The 15,673-nt window shown below is 51.3% G+C and overlaps 6 protein-coding genes across 6 annotated transcripts; 3 read left to right on the top strand and 3 right to left on the bottom strand.

The window, feature by feature from the left end:
* Nucleotides 1–648: 648 nt before the first annotated feature.
* On the bottom strand, nucleotides 649–2,158 carry N7509_006972 (aminotransferase-like domain-containing protein; the record flags this gene model as incomplete). Its single annotated transcript, XM_056631609.1, has 3 exons — nucleotides 649–1,099; nucleotides 1,204–1,589; nucleotides 1,679–2,158. 3 exons carry the CDS (start codon nucleotides 2,156–2,158, stop codon nucleotides 649–651), a joined length of 1,317 nt encoding a protein of 438 aa, XP_056487160.1.
* A 1,443-nt stretch (nucleotides 2,159–3,601) lies between these two features.
* Nucleotides 3,602–6,353, top strand: N7509_006971 (uncharacterized protein; the record flags this gene model as incomplete). Its single annotated transcript, XM_056631608.1, has 3 exons — nucleotides 3,602–4,168; nucleotides 4,244–4,468; nucleotides 4,533–6,353. The coding sequence occupies 3 exons, from the start codon at nucleotides 3,602–3,604 to the stop codon at nucleotides 6,351–6,353; spliced, it is 2,613 nt and encodes an 870-aa protein (XP_056487159.1).
* A 1,125-nt stretch (nucleotides 6,354–7,478) lies between these two features.
* Nucleotides 7,479–10,844, top strand: N7509_006970 (ankyrin repeat protein; the record flags this gene model as incomplete). The annotated part of the gene is made up of 1 exon (XM_056631607.1): nucleotides 7,479–10,844. The coding sequence occupies one exon, from the start codon at nucleotides 7,479–7,481 to the stop codon at nucleotides 10,842–10,844; it is 3,366 nt and encodes a 1,121-aa protein (XP_056487158.1).
* Nucleotides 10,845–11,028: 184 nt separating this feature from the next.
* On the bottom strand, nucleotides 11,029–12,003 carry N7509_006969 (RTA1 domain-containing protein; the record flags this gene model as incomplete). Its single annotated transcript, XM_056631606.1, has 2 exons — nucleotides 11,029–11,738; nucleotides 11,853–12,003. The coding sequence occupies 2 exons, from the start codon at nucleotides 12,001–12,003 to the stop codon at nucleotides 11,029–11,031; spliced, it is 861 nt and encodes a 286-aa protein (XP_056487157.1).
* A 524-nt stretch (nucleotides 12,004–12,527) lies between these two features.
* N7509_006968 (Zn(II)2Cys6 transcription factor) lies at nucleotides 12,528–14,016 on the top strand (the record flags this gene model as incomplete). The annotated part of the gene is made up of 3 exons (XM_056631605.1): nucleotides 12,528–12,596; nucleotides 12,656–13,476; nucleotides 13,554–14,016. The coding sequence occupies 3 exons, from the start codon at nucleotides 12,528–12,530 to the stop codon at nucleotides 14,014–14,016; spliced, it is 1,353 nt and encodes a 450-aa protein (XP_056487156.1).
* A 265-nt stretch (nucleotides 14,017–14,281) lies between these two features.
* N7509_006967 (Hsp20/alpha crystallin family protein) lies at nucleotides 14,282–15,415 on the bottom strand (the record flags this gene model as incomplete). Its single annotated transcript, XM_056631604.1, has 1 exon — nucleotides 14,282–15,415. One exon carries the CDS (start codon nucleotides 15,413–15,415, stop codon nucleotides 14,282–14,284), a length of 1,134 nt encoding a protein of 377 aa, XP_056487155.1.
* Nucleotides 15,416–15,673: the final 258 nt, after the last annotated feature.

Here is a 15,673-nt window from a genome sequence, read left to right as displayed (position 1 = left end):
CACGCGGCCAAGCTTTGCCCCTGAAGGAGGTGACCCGCATTGGTGGAGGTTAGTGCTGGCTGGTGGAGGTTAGCACGCAGGCTTCACGCGAGGATCTACCGAGCTATTCCGGGCCAATGAAAGGGCTATGATCGGAGTATTGCCGGGGGTTAGTTATCAGTTGTGAGGACCTGGGTGGTCTTAATCTCACCTCTGGCTGAAGTTGATTGTAGAAACTTGAAGGTCTCTGTTTTCCAAGGATGTCCACAATCGTGACTAATCCGAGACCGCGGTTTTTCCCATGTTCCACAAATGAATGTGTAAACAATGGCGATAGTACCTGGGAACTCATAAATATAACTAGTAGGCTAGTACTAGTAGATTTGTTAACACCTACACTGTATTGTTTAACTTCAAGTTGAATGCTTCAATTGATCCAGACTCTCCAGGTCATCTAATCGATCGGCAGTGCCACCGTGGCTGAAGAAAATATGTCGCACTTCTATGCTGTATCTTCGCGTTCCGGTGAGCCCGGTCCTATATATTTACTAAGATGCATGAAAATTATGGTTGCCTTTGGTTGTGCGTACTGCCGCGCGTCCGGTGGTCCGGCACGGTCCGTACAACTGAATGGGGCAATGTGGCGCCTCAAAGTACGGGTAGTCAAGTTCATTTGAGTGACCGCTCCAGGACGCGTGAAAGCCTACGCACTCCCTCAGTCAGGTGACGCGGCTCTGCCCATGCAAAACAGAGTCGAATCTGGCTAGCAAATCGGTCGCTTGAACCGTTAGGATCGCCCTGTACCTGGAAAAGAGTACCGGGGGCTAACCGCAGCTTCTCTTCTGTCTGCGCCTGCGCCACAATGTCTACAGCGCGCAGGGGAGATGGCAGGGTGATCCACATGAAATACCCGCCAGCCACGTTCGTTGAAGCCTGGGCCACTGTTACACCTAGTGGTACCAGGTGCTCCTGGACGGCCGATAGCAACAAGTGGTACCGCTCCGCATAGGCTGGCTGCAAGACTTCGCGGATATGCTTCTCTAGAAAACCTGAAGGCAGCAGCTGATCGATAATGGTGGAACACAGGTGGCTGGGGGCACCACCGGAGCGGGAGCAGCCTCTAAGAGCGATATCGCACGTCAGCTCATGTACGTTTCCCATGGGATCGGCATGGTCTCGAAAGTCATGGACCAAAGGGACCACGCAAGAATCGTGAGGACTTACACCTGCGATGCTCCATATGCAACCTTCTCCGATGCTTCGACCCAGCCAGTGCGGGCCCCTGGTCCAAGGAGCTTACTGAAGCTACCATTGCTGATGGTATGACCCCATTCATCGATAGGGCCGCCATCAAGATAGCGGTCTACGTCCACCAAGCGGGGGACACATGCCTGGTTGGGGATTGACAGTTCCTCACCCGGCATCGCCGACCACTGTAAGAAATCATAAACATCATCTGTGATCAGTAATGCATCATATTTCCGGGCGAGGCGAACGAGCTGCTCGCGGTGGCCCAGAGACATAATCTTCGTGGCGGGATTGGAGAAGGTGGGGATGGCATAGATGACATATTTGTAGATCTTTCGCCAGGGTCGCGGTGGCTTAATTTTCTATGTCCATCACAAGTCAGTTCGGAGTTCTAGGGGTTCGGTGGTATGCAAGTGGTTCAAGTTGCAGCTGTCATGTTGCTTAGTAGTACCGGGTCCAAGTTTCCTTCAGCCTCAGCCTTGGCTTCAGCCGTACGCAAAGCGTTTTCGAGATAATCCAAGTCGATCCCTTCATCATCCTCGGGAACTCGGCGCGTACGATCTGCAAAGCCTGCATCATCAAACATCCGACCCGCTAGATGGTAAGTTGGGTCGACCATGAAGGCATTCCGCGTGTACAATGGGTCGGTGAAGACGTGGAGGATGCAGGCGAGGCTCTGACTAGCCCCGCCAGTGATGCATATACGGCGAGGCGTAATCGGGGAGTGGGGGCGATAAAAGGCCTCCAGCCACTGTGCGATGTGGACACGAAGAGGCTCGGAACCTTCATCAGGACCATACAGTAGGGCCGGGTTGGCGATGGAGGGGTTGGTCAGGACAGCCGTGGCGGAGCGGAGTAGATCGGGGGCGGGAAGGAGCGCGGGGTTAGGCCAGCCAGTAAACAGGTCGACGGGTTCGGTGGGCACAGCCATGATGGATTTTGGAGGAGGGTGGCGAAAGGAAGCAATGAAAGTGGTGTGGGCAATAGAATAAATGGAGCAGATGGAGTAGATGGAGGAAATGAATAACGTCAATCAGAGACAACATGCCCACTAGGCGGAGGTCGGAGCCGAAGATTGGGCGAGGGGTGGAAGCGAGAGCGGAACCAGAGAACCAGCAAGAGGGGGTCCGATCAATCACGATTGGAAATCTCCTGGAAAGTTCCTGGGAGGAAGCTTCGAACCGTGGTTGTTTTGTCTAGGCAGGGAGATACACCAAGGTAGAGTAGTGTGTGCCTAGGCAGTAGATGTGTACCATGTTTCCAGTTTACAATTGAGTGTGTGCCTATAGTAACCTTGGAATATATTTCCTGCATATATTTCAGCCTGGGGCTATGCTTGAGCATATTCTCTCTGCTGGGCAGATATATTATTTGCTATAGTACTCCGTACTTACAAGTACGGACCTATATTTATTTGTAAACTTTTCAAGGCTTATTCCCTTACTCGTACTAGTATCTCAAGATTTTATCCATGACTACTCATAGAAAGCGTGGGATCTGGGAGGTTGTTCATTGGATTATGCTTTTTGTGCAGCGGGCGCGGCTGGCAGGCGGACAGGTCAAGCCCGATCTATTTTGGATTATTGTTCGGCCCTGCATGCCAGTGCCAACTCTGCATAAAAGAGAGGAATAGGGGGAATAGGGGATAGTACAGAGTACAGAGTGCAGAGTGCAGACTCTACAGAATGGCTAAATAATAATTAATTATTCTGTATATTAAATATCTATAGTACGGAGTAGTTAGCATACTCATAGTAGTTGACTATGTATATTGACCACACTCAATCGGTCCCACCGGCATGAACTGAAGTGAGCTATAATTGGCATGGGAGAACCGGATCGAAAGCCCCCCCCCCGCTAGCCCCAGAAAGGTCACAGCCTTTTTTTTTCATTCATCAGTTCAAGAGAAAAAAAAAATCAATAAAATCAAAAGGCAATCCCATCTTATCATTTTTTTTTATTCTCCTGAAACGAACAAACTTCCCCTGACCCAACTTTCTTCTTTCAAGTTCCTCTTTCCAAACCCCCCCCCCTTCAGCTCTCAGCTTGACTCTCACCTTTCACTCTCCATTCCACCCGCCGTTTCTCCCGGCCATTCTTTTTAGCACATCCCTCCTGCCGATCCATTCCCGCAAACTCCCCTTGTGTTCCTCTCTACCTCAGTTGCCCCCCCCCCATCATCATCTGCCACTTCCACTTGTCTCCCCCCCCCCAATCTCCATTCCTCTTCCTATGTGTCGCAGGGCCTAATCTCCTCGCTGTTCGGTTCCCTGTTACTCTGGGCCCTCAGTTTCCCTCAAACTCTCTTCCCCTCTTCAATCCCTCTCCCTAAATCATCACTTCTCCCCCCCCTCCCCCCCAGACATCTGCAACGATGTTGTCGGCTCCCGTTAAATCGGCGAAGCGCATCTCTTCTCTCTTCTCCTTGAGTTCTCATAAGGAGCAGAACGCCAACGGGCCTCCAGCTCCTTCTCCAGGTTTAAACTCTCCATCCGACTTTTCGCAGGAACGCCGGCGACGAAGCAGCTCCCGCCCGACTCGTCATGTCTCAACTCCCAATGCTCTCTCTTCTTCGGAACCAAGGACAGTCCCCCATCCGGAGCCATTCGACCTCCCACCACCACCATCCTTGCTCGCCGTCAACCATGATTTGGCCGCCAGTGCCCCGAGTTCGCCCATCGATCGTCCAGGCAGTAGGGGTCGGGATGTGAGCTTGAGCCGCCCCTCAAGTTCCGCTGGGTTGGCCATCCCGGGTTCCGCGCCAGACTCCCGCCCGAGCACGCCATCAAAACGTCGGAGTTGGATGCCGGGAATGGGAGCTCGGTCGCGGGCGGGTTCAATGGACAGACGGGTGCCCCCGCCAATGCTCCCAGGAGCCTGGATCGCAGGACTGGACCAAAAGGTGGTTTATGATATGGGTCCCTTGTCCAGAGGTGAACAGGTACGTCTCAAAAGACAGGAGGGGAGAATGAAAACTGGAGGTGTCGCCAAATCGATTGCTAACAGCCCAACTCAGGTCTCGGAACTCTGGAATGAGCAAGGAGATACATACGTCTATTTGTTCCCTCAAAACACGGGCCGCCCGGCGTCATTCAAGGTCGATTCCACCATCTTCGCTGAATCCCCTTCTCTGAACCATCTCTGCCGCGGAGCCGACTCGAAATCCAATGGCCTCGAACAACCCACCCGTTCGCTATCCCTCGGCAACCCGATATCGCCCCCCCTTGACACCGCAGGACCGGTTGGCGGACAACGATAATGATAGCTCAGGGAGCCAGCGAATGGCATTCATGGATGATGTCCAGGATGAAGATCAAGAGCTGCATCTTTATCTGCCGATCCCGCTGAACAGTGATGTCTCGAACCTGAGTTGCCGCCTCACCCAGGAGGATACAGAGACTTTGCTTCTCTTCCGCAACCTGTTTGCTTTCCTCCTCGGACAGTCCCTCATCGCTAGTCCCAAATCAGCTACCCTTTTCAGTATTTTCATGGACGTTGCCGTCCTCCTCGCACGCTTCGAATTCAGCAACCTGGACGGATCGAACTTTGGTGAGACTGCTACTTCGAGCTTTAGCAACTACTGCGATGAACTGCGCCTGGCCGATGTTCGGAAGAGTCGCGAGAAGACTATTGAGGCCATCGTCCTTGGCGAGAGACTGCGCTACTACCCTCTGTACGTCGAGGGATTTGTACACGGTGTTGGCAAGCTGGATGAGATCAAGCAGCTTCGAAGCCCTAAATTCACATTTATCCACCCGATTACCCAAAAGCGCCTGGAGCGTGGTTTCATCGATCTGGACTCCCGTCTACGGGGCCTTTACGGAAAGCTCGAAGACTTTGATTTCCCTTCTGTCTTCTCTGGTATCGCAAACTCCACCACCTCAGCCGAAAGCAAGGTTGTGCGCTTCAAGACCTGGAAATCTGCCTTCCTTGAATTCCGTCGTTTCACCATGAGCTTCTACCGCACCAAGTATGGCTCTTGGCCACCCAAGGCTCGCTCCAAGAAGAATGAGTTTGAAGAGAGCGGCCTGAACCGTCAGCTTCTGCTCGACTTGTATCGGGACTTCTGTGATCTCTACGATATGTTGGTCGACCGCACTGACCTCACGACTCGCACAATCGATTTATCTGGTGCGGGTGGTGACGCGAAGTCCACAGACCACAAGGATGTGACCGTCCGCGCTGTTCGCCAGGTGCTCAGTGAATACGATCGCAGCACTCCACCCGTCCTCCCGCCCATCCCCTTCGATATTCCGCAGATGCCTAATCTGCAGCCTCTGCACCGAAAGCCCCTCGACGCCAAGAAAGAGGCTAAGCAGCGCGGGAAGAAGCTGAAGAGTTCTGATACCAACGCTGTCCTGATGGGCTCTTACACCCGCGAGAGCATTCGCAGCACTCAGTTCATCGAAGAGTTCATGAAGTTCGAGCGACGCTGCGCCCACGGCAAGACTGTCGACGATTTGGTCGATATGCGTTGTGGCCAGTGGATCTTCCTCTACTCCGTCATCCAGTCTATGCCGATGTTGACCGTGGATGTCCCCGAGGTCCAGTTCAACCAGGGAGTTGAATACTTCCTCTGTATCGCACCCCGTGGTGGTGCACCTTGGATCCAAAATGACACCAAGACTGCTCGCAGCTGGTTCGGTGTTGCCGGTGGTGCAGGTGTGGTCAGTCTCCCCTCCGACGTGGTGATCAATGGTGTGGAAGGCGTCTACCGTCGTAGCCACTGCTGGCAACTTGCCGAGCAATGGGCCGAAGCTGGTGCTCTCCTCCCGCCGCCGAATGTCGAAGATGCATACGAAGAAAACGAATCGTCCATCTCCTCGCCCTACCCGGCCCAGCAGTCCTCGGCCGGATCTTCTTCAGACCCACAGCCCGGATCCGCGCTGGGCGTTCATGGCGGTCTCACCCCGCCACCCCCAGCAATCCCGCGCACCCGATCTCCCGGTGCTGCGAACCGGGCCGAGCACCGACACTCCATCTATCCTGGCCTTGAAGCACTGCCGTTGCCGGCAGGCATCGCTCCCATTGAGCCTCCTGCTCGCCCCATTAGTCGCTTCAACCCCAACATGAGCTTCGACGACATCTTGCGTGAAGTTCCTGACAAGAACAAGAAGAAGCGCTAGATCAATATTGCCTTCTGAGGCTTGTATACCTTCACATATTGCCGACCTCATTTTTCGGCCTTCCAGAATTCCACTATCTTTATTTTCTTTGGGCTTGTTGATAGGCGCATCTTTGTTTTGATGACCGCATTGGGATGGAACGGCGTGTTGCACAGGGAATCCAAGAGAACAAAAAGCAACCATCTAATTGATATGGGGGGGAGCATGGAGGGTATCGCACCGGTTCATCATAATTATTAGCATCTCAAGCATGAGCATCTCCAGAGATGGAGGAATTGCGTTGTCTTGTCTTTTCATGTGGTCATTTTTCCTTTTCATTTTTTCTCTCTCCTGTTTCTCTGCTGGATTCCCCCCCCCCTGATTCTCGTAATTTTTTTCCACACTTCTCTACTTGGAGACCCCATAAAAAATAGAGATTTAATATCTGCATCTTGAGTGTCTTTCTTGATGATTCCGTGTTCCTTATGTTATGTACTTCACATTAACTAGGATCTGTAGATCTTGAATAATGATAAAGGACATCCCCTTCTTCACAAACAAACTGCGAAAGAAGTACTCGTACTCTATATGCTACCACTGCTGAGTCCTGTCACGGGTATCCCCAATTTTAACTCCAAAGCCAAAAGGTTCCCATTTCCACATGGGAACGTTGGAACCATGGAACCTCCATCTATACTCGGCAACTTAGAGTTGTCAACAACCCAAAGTTGCCCTCGATTACCCATCTATTGCATTCCTCCATTTATGCAGGTATCGTCAAACGGCGGCTAGGCTTGCCTGTCCCACTTAGCGCATCCAAAAGAAGTCAGAGGGCAATACGAGGCTGAGCCGCCACCGCGCCCATTTGCCAATGGGCAATTTTCACCCTGGATCAGGGGAGAGACGTCGATTATCTTGCCGCAGATCTTTCCCCTAAATAAAGCCAGCGCCCCCAAAGTTCTCGAGTCTCTGTCGCCATCGAAACTTGCGAAAACTAAACTTTGCTGCACCGCCCACCTCCCGCTCCCCATTTTCGGGGAAAGTCCTGCTCAAGAAAGGGCCAAGCATTCCTGTGCAACAAGCATCAAACCATGGATTAACCTGCCCTCGAACCCACCGAATATCACCCCGATCCTCCCCACCACCATGCCTCGGTCATCCAGCATGACAAGCGACGGCCACGAGAGGCTGGAGCCGCGTCTGCTGCGGGCCGCGGAGCACGACGACGTCAACTCACTACAAAAGGTCATCGGCCTCGCCAAGGAATATGGGCAATTCAATGAGAACTTCCTGCGGATCGCCGTGATGCGCAGCGCCGAACGAGGCTGCGTCAAAGCGACAGAATTTCTCCTACAATGTGGTGCCAAAACCGATGTCGCGGGGAACCGTCTTTCGCCGCTCCTCCGCGCCGTCGAGCGTGATCACTATCAGATCGTGCGACTCCTTCTCGACCATGGCGCTTCGTCTGATAGTACGGATAAAGAGGGGCGTACGGCGCTGATGACGGCTGCTTGGAAGAACCACGCGGATGTGTTGCAGCTGTTGATTATGCGAGGCGCGAATGTGAATGCGCGCGACCACCGCAAGCGCAACGTCTTGCACAATCTAGCGGCCGATAAAGAGCAGAAATGGGGCTGGAACAATGAGATCATTTCGCTGTTATTGCGCACGGATTGTCAGATTGACGGCGTGGACGGCCAGGATGAACTGGGTCGGACACCGTTGCATTGGGCTTGCGCGACGGGCAATTGGGGTCTTGCAAAGTTACTCCTGACAAGACCAGATGGTCCTAAAGCCGAGATTGATGCGACCGAGCTACGTGGGAAGACCGCTCTGCATATTGCGACTGCACATGACCGCGTGGATATCGTGCAGCTACTCTTGCAACATGAGGCATCTGTCAACGCCTGTAGTGATGGTGGTTGGACGCCGCTTCATAATGCTTGCGATAAGGGTTGTGTGGAAATTGTGCAAATTCTCTTGCGTGAGAAGGCACATATCAATAGCCAGCTTCTCAATGGAGTGACGCCACTTCATCTTGCGGCTCAAGGTGGTCATCGCGAAGTTGTAGAATGCCTGCTGGAACGCCCAGACTTGAAAAGGCGGGTTCGCGATACCTTTGGCAGTACTCCATTTCTGCGTGCAGCGCAGTGTAAAAGAAGGGATATCGTTCTTCTCTTGGCGCCGTTTAATAATGTCGAGTCCCTCTCGGAGGATGTGCGAGATGCGAGCGCCGCATTTGATGCGACAGTTGTCGACTTCGGAAACTTCCACAACGAGAATCGCGTCAAGCGCATGTCGGTGTATAATTTGCTCTACGGACGAGACTCTGAGAACCCGCGCAAGCAAGCAGTGACGACCATACCCGCTGATAGTCGAGCCACGGATTTTCGTTGGATTCATCTGCCTGCAAACAACATGGCTTGGGTGGAGGCTTTGCTCACGAAAAGCTTCATCGAGGAGGGTGCACACGATGTGGATGGCTTCAAAGGATTAGAGAAATCTTTTAATTATCAACATCGAGGCCAGAAGATCCACTCGCACTTCATGCGGCCATTGTGTCATAATACACCCCGTACGGTGTTCCGTCGGAGGGAAGAAGAAAAGCAAGAAGAACACTCTGATGCCGGACAATCGAGCATTGCAGACAACAGCTCCATTCTCCGAAAGCAAAAGGCGTCATATGGCAAATCTGACCGTTCTGATTCTCATCCCGACGAGGCCACTCCAGGCAAAAAGGCCAAGAAGAACAAAACCAGCAAGACGAACAGCAACCCTGGTACTCCCAAGACCGAATCAAAGAGCAAGTCACCGTGGGGGCCGAGCGATAAACAAGCGCGCTCATCTCTCGTCGCATCATCACTATGCAGAGACCACCAAGGTACCATTCCTGCCTGCAATGTCAACGTGTTCATGCCATATCTGCACTTTGAGACCGCCGAGCGGCGAGAAAGAATGCTCGAAGCCATTCAGCGTGCGCAGCTGCTGAATCTTCAGCCACGCGCGTTGAGAAGGACTCGGACCCGTGATGAAATGCTGATCGATGCGCACCTCTCATCATCGACAACGTCCCTCCATGTCCGTCGAACATTGGACCAGTTTTTCTATCCAAATATCGATACACAGAGTCGTGACCAAGACCAAGTGGTATATCGATATCAAACCAAAGGGCCTGGTCGAGAAGGCCCAGAGACGGACCCGAAAATCTTCATGGTTGATCAGCTATGGATGTGGATATTGGGAACAAATCTGATTGTTACCAGCTTCCCCCAACGATGGGATCAGCCAAAGAATGACCCGTTGAATGTTCTGGATGGAATCATTGAAGACATTAATTCCAAAACCCGCGAACCCGTCAAATCTGTCTACGACCTTGCCATCACCATTACCAACCGATGCTCCGGAGTATTCGACCGCCACCGTTTAGGAGACGACGAGTATCAATTCTTGGACATGTTTGAATCTTCCATCGGTATAGCCACCGACAAAGAGACTCTTCTCTTCAACCGCTTCAATCATGCCTCTGCTCAGGCATCCTACTGGCTGAAAAGCCATCGCAAACTAAACCCCTTCACTGAGAAGTCGGCCGATAGATTCCAAGAAGATGACGAAGATTGCATCGACCAGGACTATTACGATGACGGACAGCCGCTTTTCGTTGACAGGCTGTTAGATATTGGCGAAGAGACCGACCTTCTGGCAGAGACCAAAGATATTCGTGATGAGCTGAACATGATCCGGACTGTTCTGGAGCACCAGAAACATGTCCTATCAGACTTCCAGGAAGTCATCTGCGAGATATACCACGGGCAGCACCGCTCTCAATACGATGTGAAAAAACGGTTCAAAGATCAGCAACGCATGATTGACATGCATCTGAAAGATCTCGATCGCATGGACAAGCAAGCAGAGCGCATTTACCATTCCATCACAGACCTGCTAGACCTGAAGCAGAAACATGCCAACGCATTTGAAGCCCGCTTCGCCCGTGACCAAGCCGCCGGTACAACCCGCCAGAGCAAAACAATTATGGTTTTTACAATTGTCACCATTATCTTCTTGCCACTATCGTTCATCGCGTCCATCTTCACCATCAACTTGAAGCAATTCGAAAATTTGAATCTCAACTATGTCGCGAAATACACGTTTGGAATTGGCTTCGCCATTTCCATCCCGCTTATTTGGGTTGCACTCACTGTCGATGACATCGGAGACTTTTTTCGCATGGGCAGTAAGCACGGTTGGAATTGGCTCTCTCTTCGAAAAAAGAAGCCGAAACCACCGGCTGACCGTGGCGATGGGCAACTGCAGGCGCTGGAAATTGAAAAGATCCTCAGTATTGCGCGGACCCGTCGGAGCGGAGAACTTGACTACGCGCCAAGCTTGTTGCCTGTATCCACGCGTGGTACTAGTGCTTCCAGACGACCTGATATCTATACTGGAATGCCGAATGGAACTATTCGGAAAAGCTTTGAGGTACGGAGGAGCGTGGACTACAGGCCCTATACATGATGTTATGAGATACGATGAAAATTTGTCACTTTTTTTCGATTTGATTTGCTTGGGCCACGCCCGTATAGTTGGAAGGGAAGTGGGGGAAAAAAAAGAGATGGATACTCCGTCTAGTATGCTAGTAGTAATATAATGAAAAACCGCATGAATGTATGAGCAATTGAAAATGCCTCGGTCATAATAATCATCCGCTGTACATCTGGACTTCCTCCGAATGAGCCGAATGCAGTCTCCCAGCCTTACCATCTCCCAGAATAACGGCAGGATGGTAGACATTCATCATAGCCATAGCGATGAACATCAGAACCGCATCAAAGATGTACATATACACCTCATGAGTCATGAGATACCCATTAAAGCCACCCTTATATTCAATCAAGCGGAAAATGCACCGAATGAGAATAAGGATACTAACAACGTACAGAGCCAACAACACAGTGACCCAATTCCGTTGCCTCCAGCCCTGCGAGCGAGTAATATCCCGATCAGACTGAGACTTGGATGTCGGCTGGCGATTGATACGAATATGGAAAACCGCCGCAGTGACGACGAAAAAGCCAAAGAATAAGAGCTGGATGACGAGACCACCGATCACGATGTTGGATCCCGTTTCGCGTGTGTGGGTGTCCTTGAGGGCCATCATGCCTCCACCGGCTGATTGCATTAAGAATGAGAATACGTCGCCTGCGACGAAGATCTTGGTCATCCATTTTACTCGGACGAGGCTGAGAGGCTCGGCTTGGAGGTATGTGACTGTTCGGCCGAGGACCATGTAAATTGATGCGGCATAGAGAGGGGGTGCGAGGAGGATGAGAACAGATTGGAGGGCGTAGAGGGTGACGGAATCGAGACTATTTCGTGCGGCAAGTCGACAGATGTATCCTATCACTTGGACTATTGAATTGTGTCAGCGTCGGCGTTTCTAGTTAAGTTTCCTCTTTTTGGCAAAGTCAAGAGAGCGAAGAGTTGAAAACAATTCCAAGTCATTGTTGGAAGATAATCACTTACAGATACCTCCTATCACAAAGGGTATGAAGTACCAACATCTCGCCTTGGTAAGTTGGAATATATGAAAGCCGGTTGTTGCGAGGAAGAGGAGGGTGAAGATGACACCTCCAGCGAGAGTGGGTGTATAGCCGTAAAGATTGCCGGCATACATTTTCACGGTTGAGCACTTATTGATTTTTGATGGTAATGATAAAGATGAGATCTGAGGGGTAAACCGGGGGTTTTATGCGCCCCGAGAAACAATTCGTAAATTATTACCTATTTCTATTTCTATAGCCATAGCCCCAGTCTTCCAAGCGCGCCAAGTTCAGGGATCGAAGACCTGGATCCACCACAACTAGGCGGCGGCTTTAATATCGTGCGAATCCCACGGCCATTTAACTTGATCTGGGTAAGGGAACTTTCGAATTAAGGTTAGATTCCATTTATCCAGATAAAAGGACCTTAAAAATAGCATTTTCTCCAGGCAAAAAACTCTTCAAATGGTGTTGACAGCGGGCATCGGCATCTTGCGATCGAACTAACGGTCCAAGTGGAGCCGCGTATCCGCGAGTTCGAATCCGTATCCGCATCCGTATTCGAACTCGAATTCATTTATCTTGCACTCGTTCCCCTTCGCTTCGAGCCCGGGTCCGGCTGCTATAAGCGATATTCTGCTACTAATCAGATTCGAGAATGGGCCCGCGTAGGTCGCATCGAAAGTCCCGTAATGGCTGTCCCGAATGCAAGACGCGGCGATTGAAGGTTTTTATTCTCGCTGCATTTTACTTGGCCCCCGCGCCCAGAGTTAACCTTCTATATAGTGCGATGAGCGGTATCCTTGTACCAACTGTTCCAAACATGGCATTCCGTGTAGCTATGCCGGACCGATGGAGGGACACGCGGACACCCCAGCCTCAAGTGCTTCCCCGGCAACTCATTCCCAGCCCCATTTTCAGCCGCATATCTATCCCCAATCGCAGGCAATGACGAATACGCCTAGCTATAGAGGTGATAGAGGTGAATTTCCCTGGGGAATAACATCCGCGGATATCGCACTTGACTCGGAAGATCGATGGGATATCATAGGTGTCTTTCCCAGTACACCCGGAACTTCCGCGCAACATGCAGAAGACTGGGGACTTGACCTGGAATTAATGCATCACTATTGTTCGGTTACCTGTAGCACTATGACTGGACGAGAGGATGCTCGTCACGTCTGGCGAGTAGTTTTCCCCATGGAGGGATACTCCAACAGATATGTGATGCACGGTATTTTGGCAATTGCAGCCCTCCATAAAGCCTATCTCTACCCTGCACAAAAGGTGAAGTACGTCAAAGCAGCCGCCCATCACCTAGCGGTAGGATTGAAAGAATTTCGAGAACTCGTTGCTTCCCCAGTTGATCCGGAAAACTGGCAACCGGTGTTCTGTTTCGCCTCCATGATCTCGGTGCACCTCTCAGTCGTGCCAATCAGACTCGGTGTTGACCGTTGGCCCGATCCAATTTATAATATGGTTGAACTATTCGCAAGCATCAGAGGCTTTCAAGAGATTATGCAGTCGTTCTTGAGATCTCTGCGGAAGACACAGCTTGCGCCTCTTGTGAACTCGATATATCTAGAGGATGAGATGCTCATTCCGAGGTGAGATCTTAATTCAGCACGTCGGATGTCGATATATTATCAAGTCTTGCTCCAAAATAGCTAACTTTGATGGACAGTCCTGCTACTGTCTCGCAGTCATTACTTCCCCCGGATATATGGGACCAGGTATCCAGCCTTCAGAACTTTATCGATGAATATCGATTCCCGGAGACCCATGCCACCAACCCGCCGACGCTAGCTACTCAGGATCATTCCGGACCACCAAAAGATTATCAAACTGCTTTGAACTTTTTCAAAGTATGCGCCCGTCAAATCGAACTCGCCGGTCCACATCTGGAAGCTGGTATGGTTTACATGTGGGCATACCCGCTTACGAAGCGGTATCACGACGATCTGAAATCACACCAACCGGTAGCACTGGTTCTTCTTGCTCACTACTGCGTGCTACTAAAATTAATCGACAAATTTTGGTACATCGATGACATGGGTCGTCAGTTGTTTGGAGACATAGAGAAGAATATGCACCCGGGATTCCGGGAGTGGTTGGTGTGGCCAAAGCGATGGGTATTTGGAAAATGAGAATGGCAGACATGATCACGAACTACAAGGCCATATGAAAGTAAGTAATGGCATGCTATTATGTGAGTTGGAGAGGGCTGTTACTTACAATCATCTACTGCAGTACGAATGAGAGAGAGAAAAATTATTATGGTGTACACCCCTATTCAGGGGTGGGATTCATTCTTGTTTAAATCAAGCAACTAAACCAACCGCAAAAGTTCAGAGACCTAACGCCGAAATTCCCATTATTATCCTTCAAATTGACAGACAAAATCACCCTCGCTTACTCCACGGGGATCTTCACATAATCCTTCGTCTCACCCTCATCTTCGTCGCCTTCGTCCTCGGACTCAGTGGGGGTCATCGTGACACTCGCTTGCTCGGAGGTGTAGGCAGGGCTCTTCTCATTCAAGGAGTTGCTATCTTCAACGACAACCTTCTTCTTCGGCTCAGGCTGACGAACAATCTTCGGCAAGGTAACAATCAAGACACCCTCCTCGAGCTTTGCCGAAATTTCGTCGACAGAAATATCAGCCGGAGCCTCTCGACTTCCCAAACGGACTTCACGTTCAAAGACGCCGACTTCGCGGGCTCGCTCCCCCATAACAAGAGCCTCGTGCAAGTCTTCAGTCATGCCGGGACGATAGATAACTCCTGCAAGCCGGAGAGCAGACTCATCAGCATCATAGTCGATGCTCAAGTCGTTTTTCTTCGCACCGGGAAGAGAGACATGGACGATGTAATTGGCGGTAGTGTCAAATACATCAACGGGAGGCGTAAAGTCGGCACCTTCGGCGGCTTGCTCGTTGATCGGGAAGCCAAACTGCTCTGCTAGTCCACGCAAGAAGTCGAAGCCTGGACCCTGGGGCCCGGCGTTGGATCGAGGATTTCCACCGTGGTGTCTTCCTCGACCGCCGCGACATCCGTGGGGACGAGGGCCGCGACCACGACCAGCTGCCCAGAAGGGATGACCGAAGGGGCCGTGATGGCCTGGGTGTCCATATGGACCGGGAGGAGGGCCATGGAAGCCTTTGTGATGATGGCCATGGCAATGTCTTCCTTTTCCACCGCGTCCCTTGTTCTTACCACCGCAACGACCGTAGTGGCCAAAGGTTTCAGTGTCGGACCCCGAGGATGCGGCTTCTTTCTCTGTGTTGGGTTTTTCTGACTCGGTAGAAGGACCCGGGGTCGGATCGGACTCTTGTGCTGGAGTTTGGTTTGCTTCGGGCTCGCGAGTGGATTCGTTCTGAGGCTGGGCACCCCATCCCCAGAATGGGCCGCGGCGGTGGTGGTCACGGTGGTGATGAGGGTCAGGATGATGACCACGAGGAGCAAAGAAGGGATGGTCCTCGAGTGAAGTGCCCATAAAATCCCAAAGGGGATTGGGTGGATTGTTCAGATAGTAGATATTGGCCATATTGGATGCCAGTGGAGAAGTATAGACAAGTTGAAGTTCTTATCTAAAGGAGTGGTGTATTGAGAGGGGAAAAGGAGGGGTATTGTGGTAGATTGTAGGATAATCTGATAATTCAAAAATTCATTCGAAAATCAAGTTCTTTATATACTTTCATCCATCTTCAGGCAGCTGCAGTTCGTCATCCCCCCCCCCAGACAGCCACCGCGGGTATAGGTCTACGTACAACCATGCTGCCTTGGCCAAGGAGTGATCTGATTC

The sequence above is a fragment of the Penicillium cosmopolitanum genome, assembly GCF_028827165.1.
Source record: "Penicillium cosmopolitanum strain IBT 29677 chromosome Unknown utg000008l:1.0-4398992.0:1.0-4402845.0, whole genome shotgun sequence".
Lineage (NCBI taxonomy): Eukaryota > Fungi > Ascomycota > Eurotiomycetes > Eurotiales > Aspergillaceae > Penicillium > Penicillium cosmopolitanum.
Note: the sequence above shows the minus strand (reverse complement) of the source record. Positions and strands in the feature narration are given on the sequence as shown.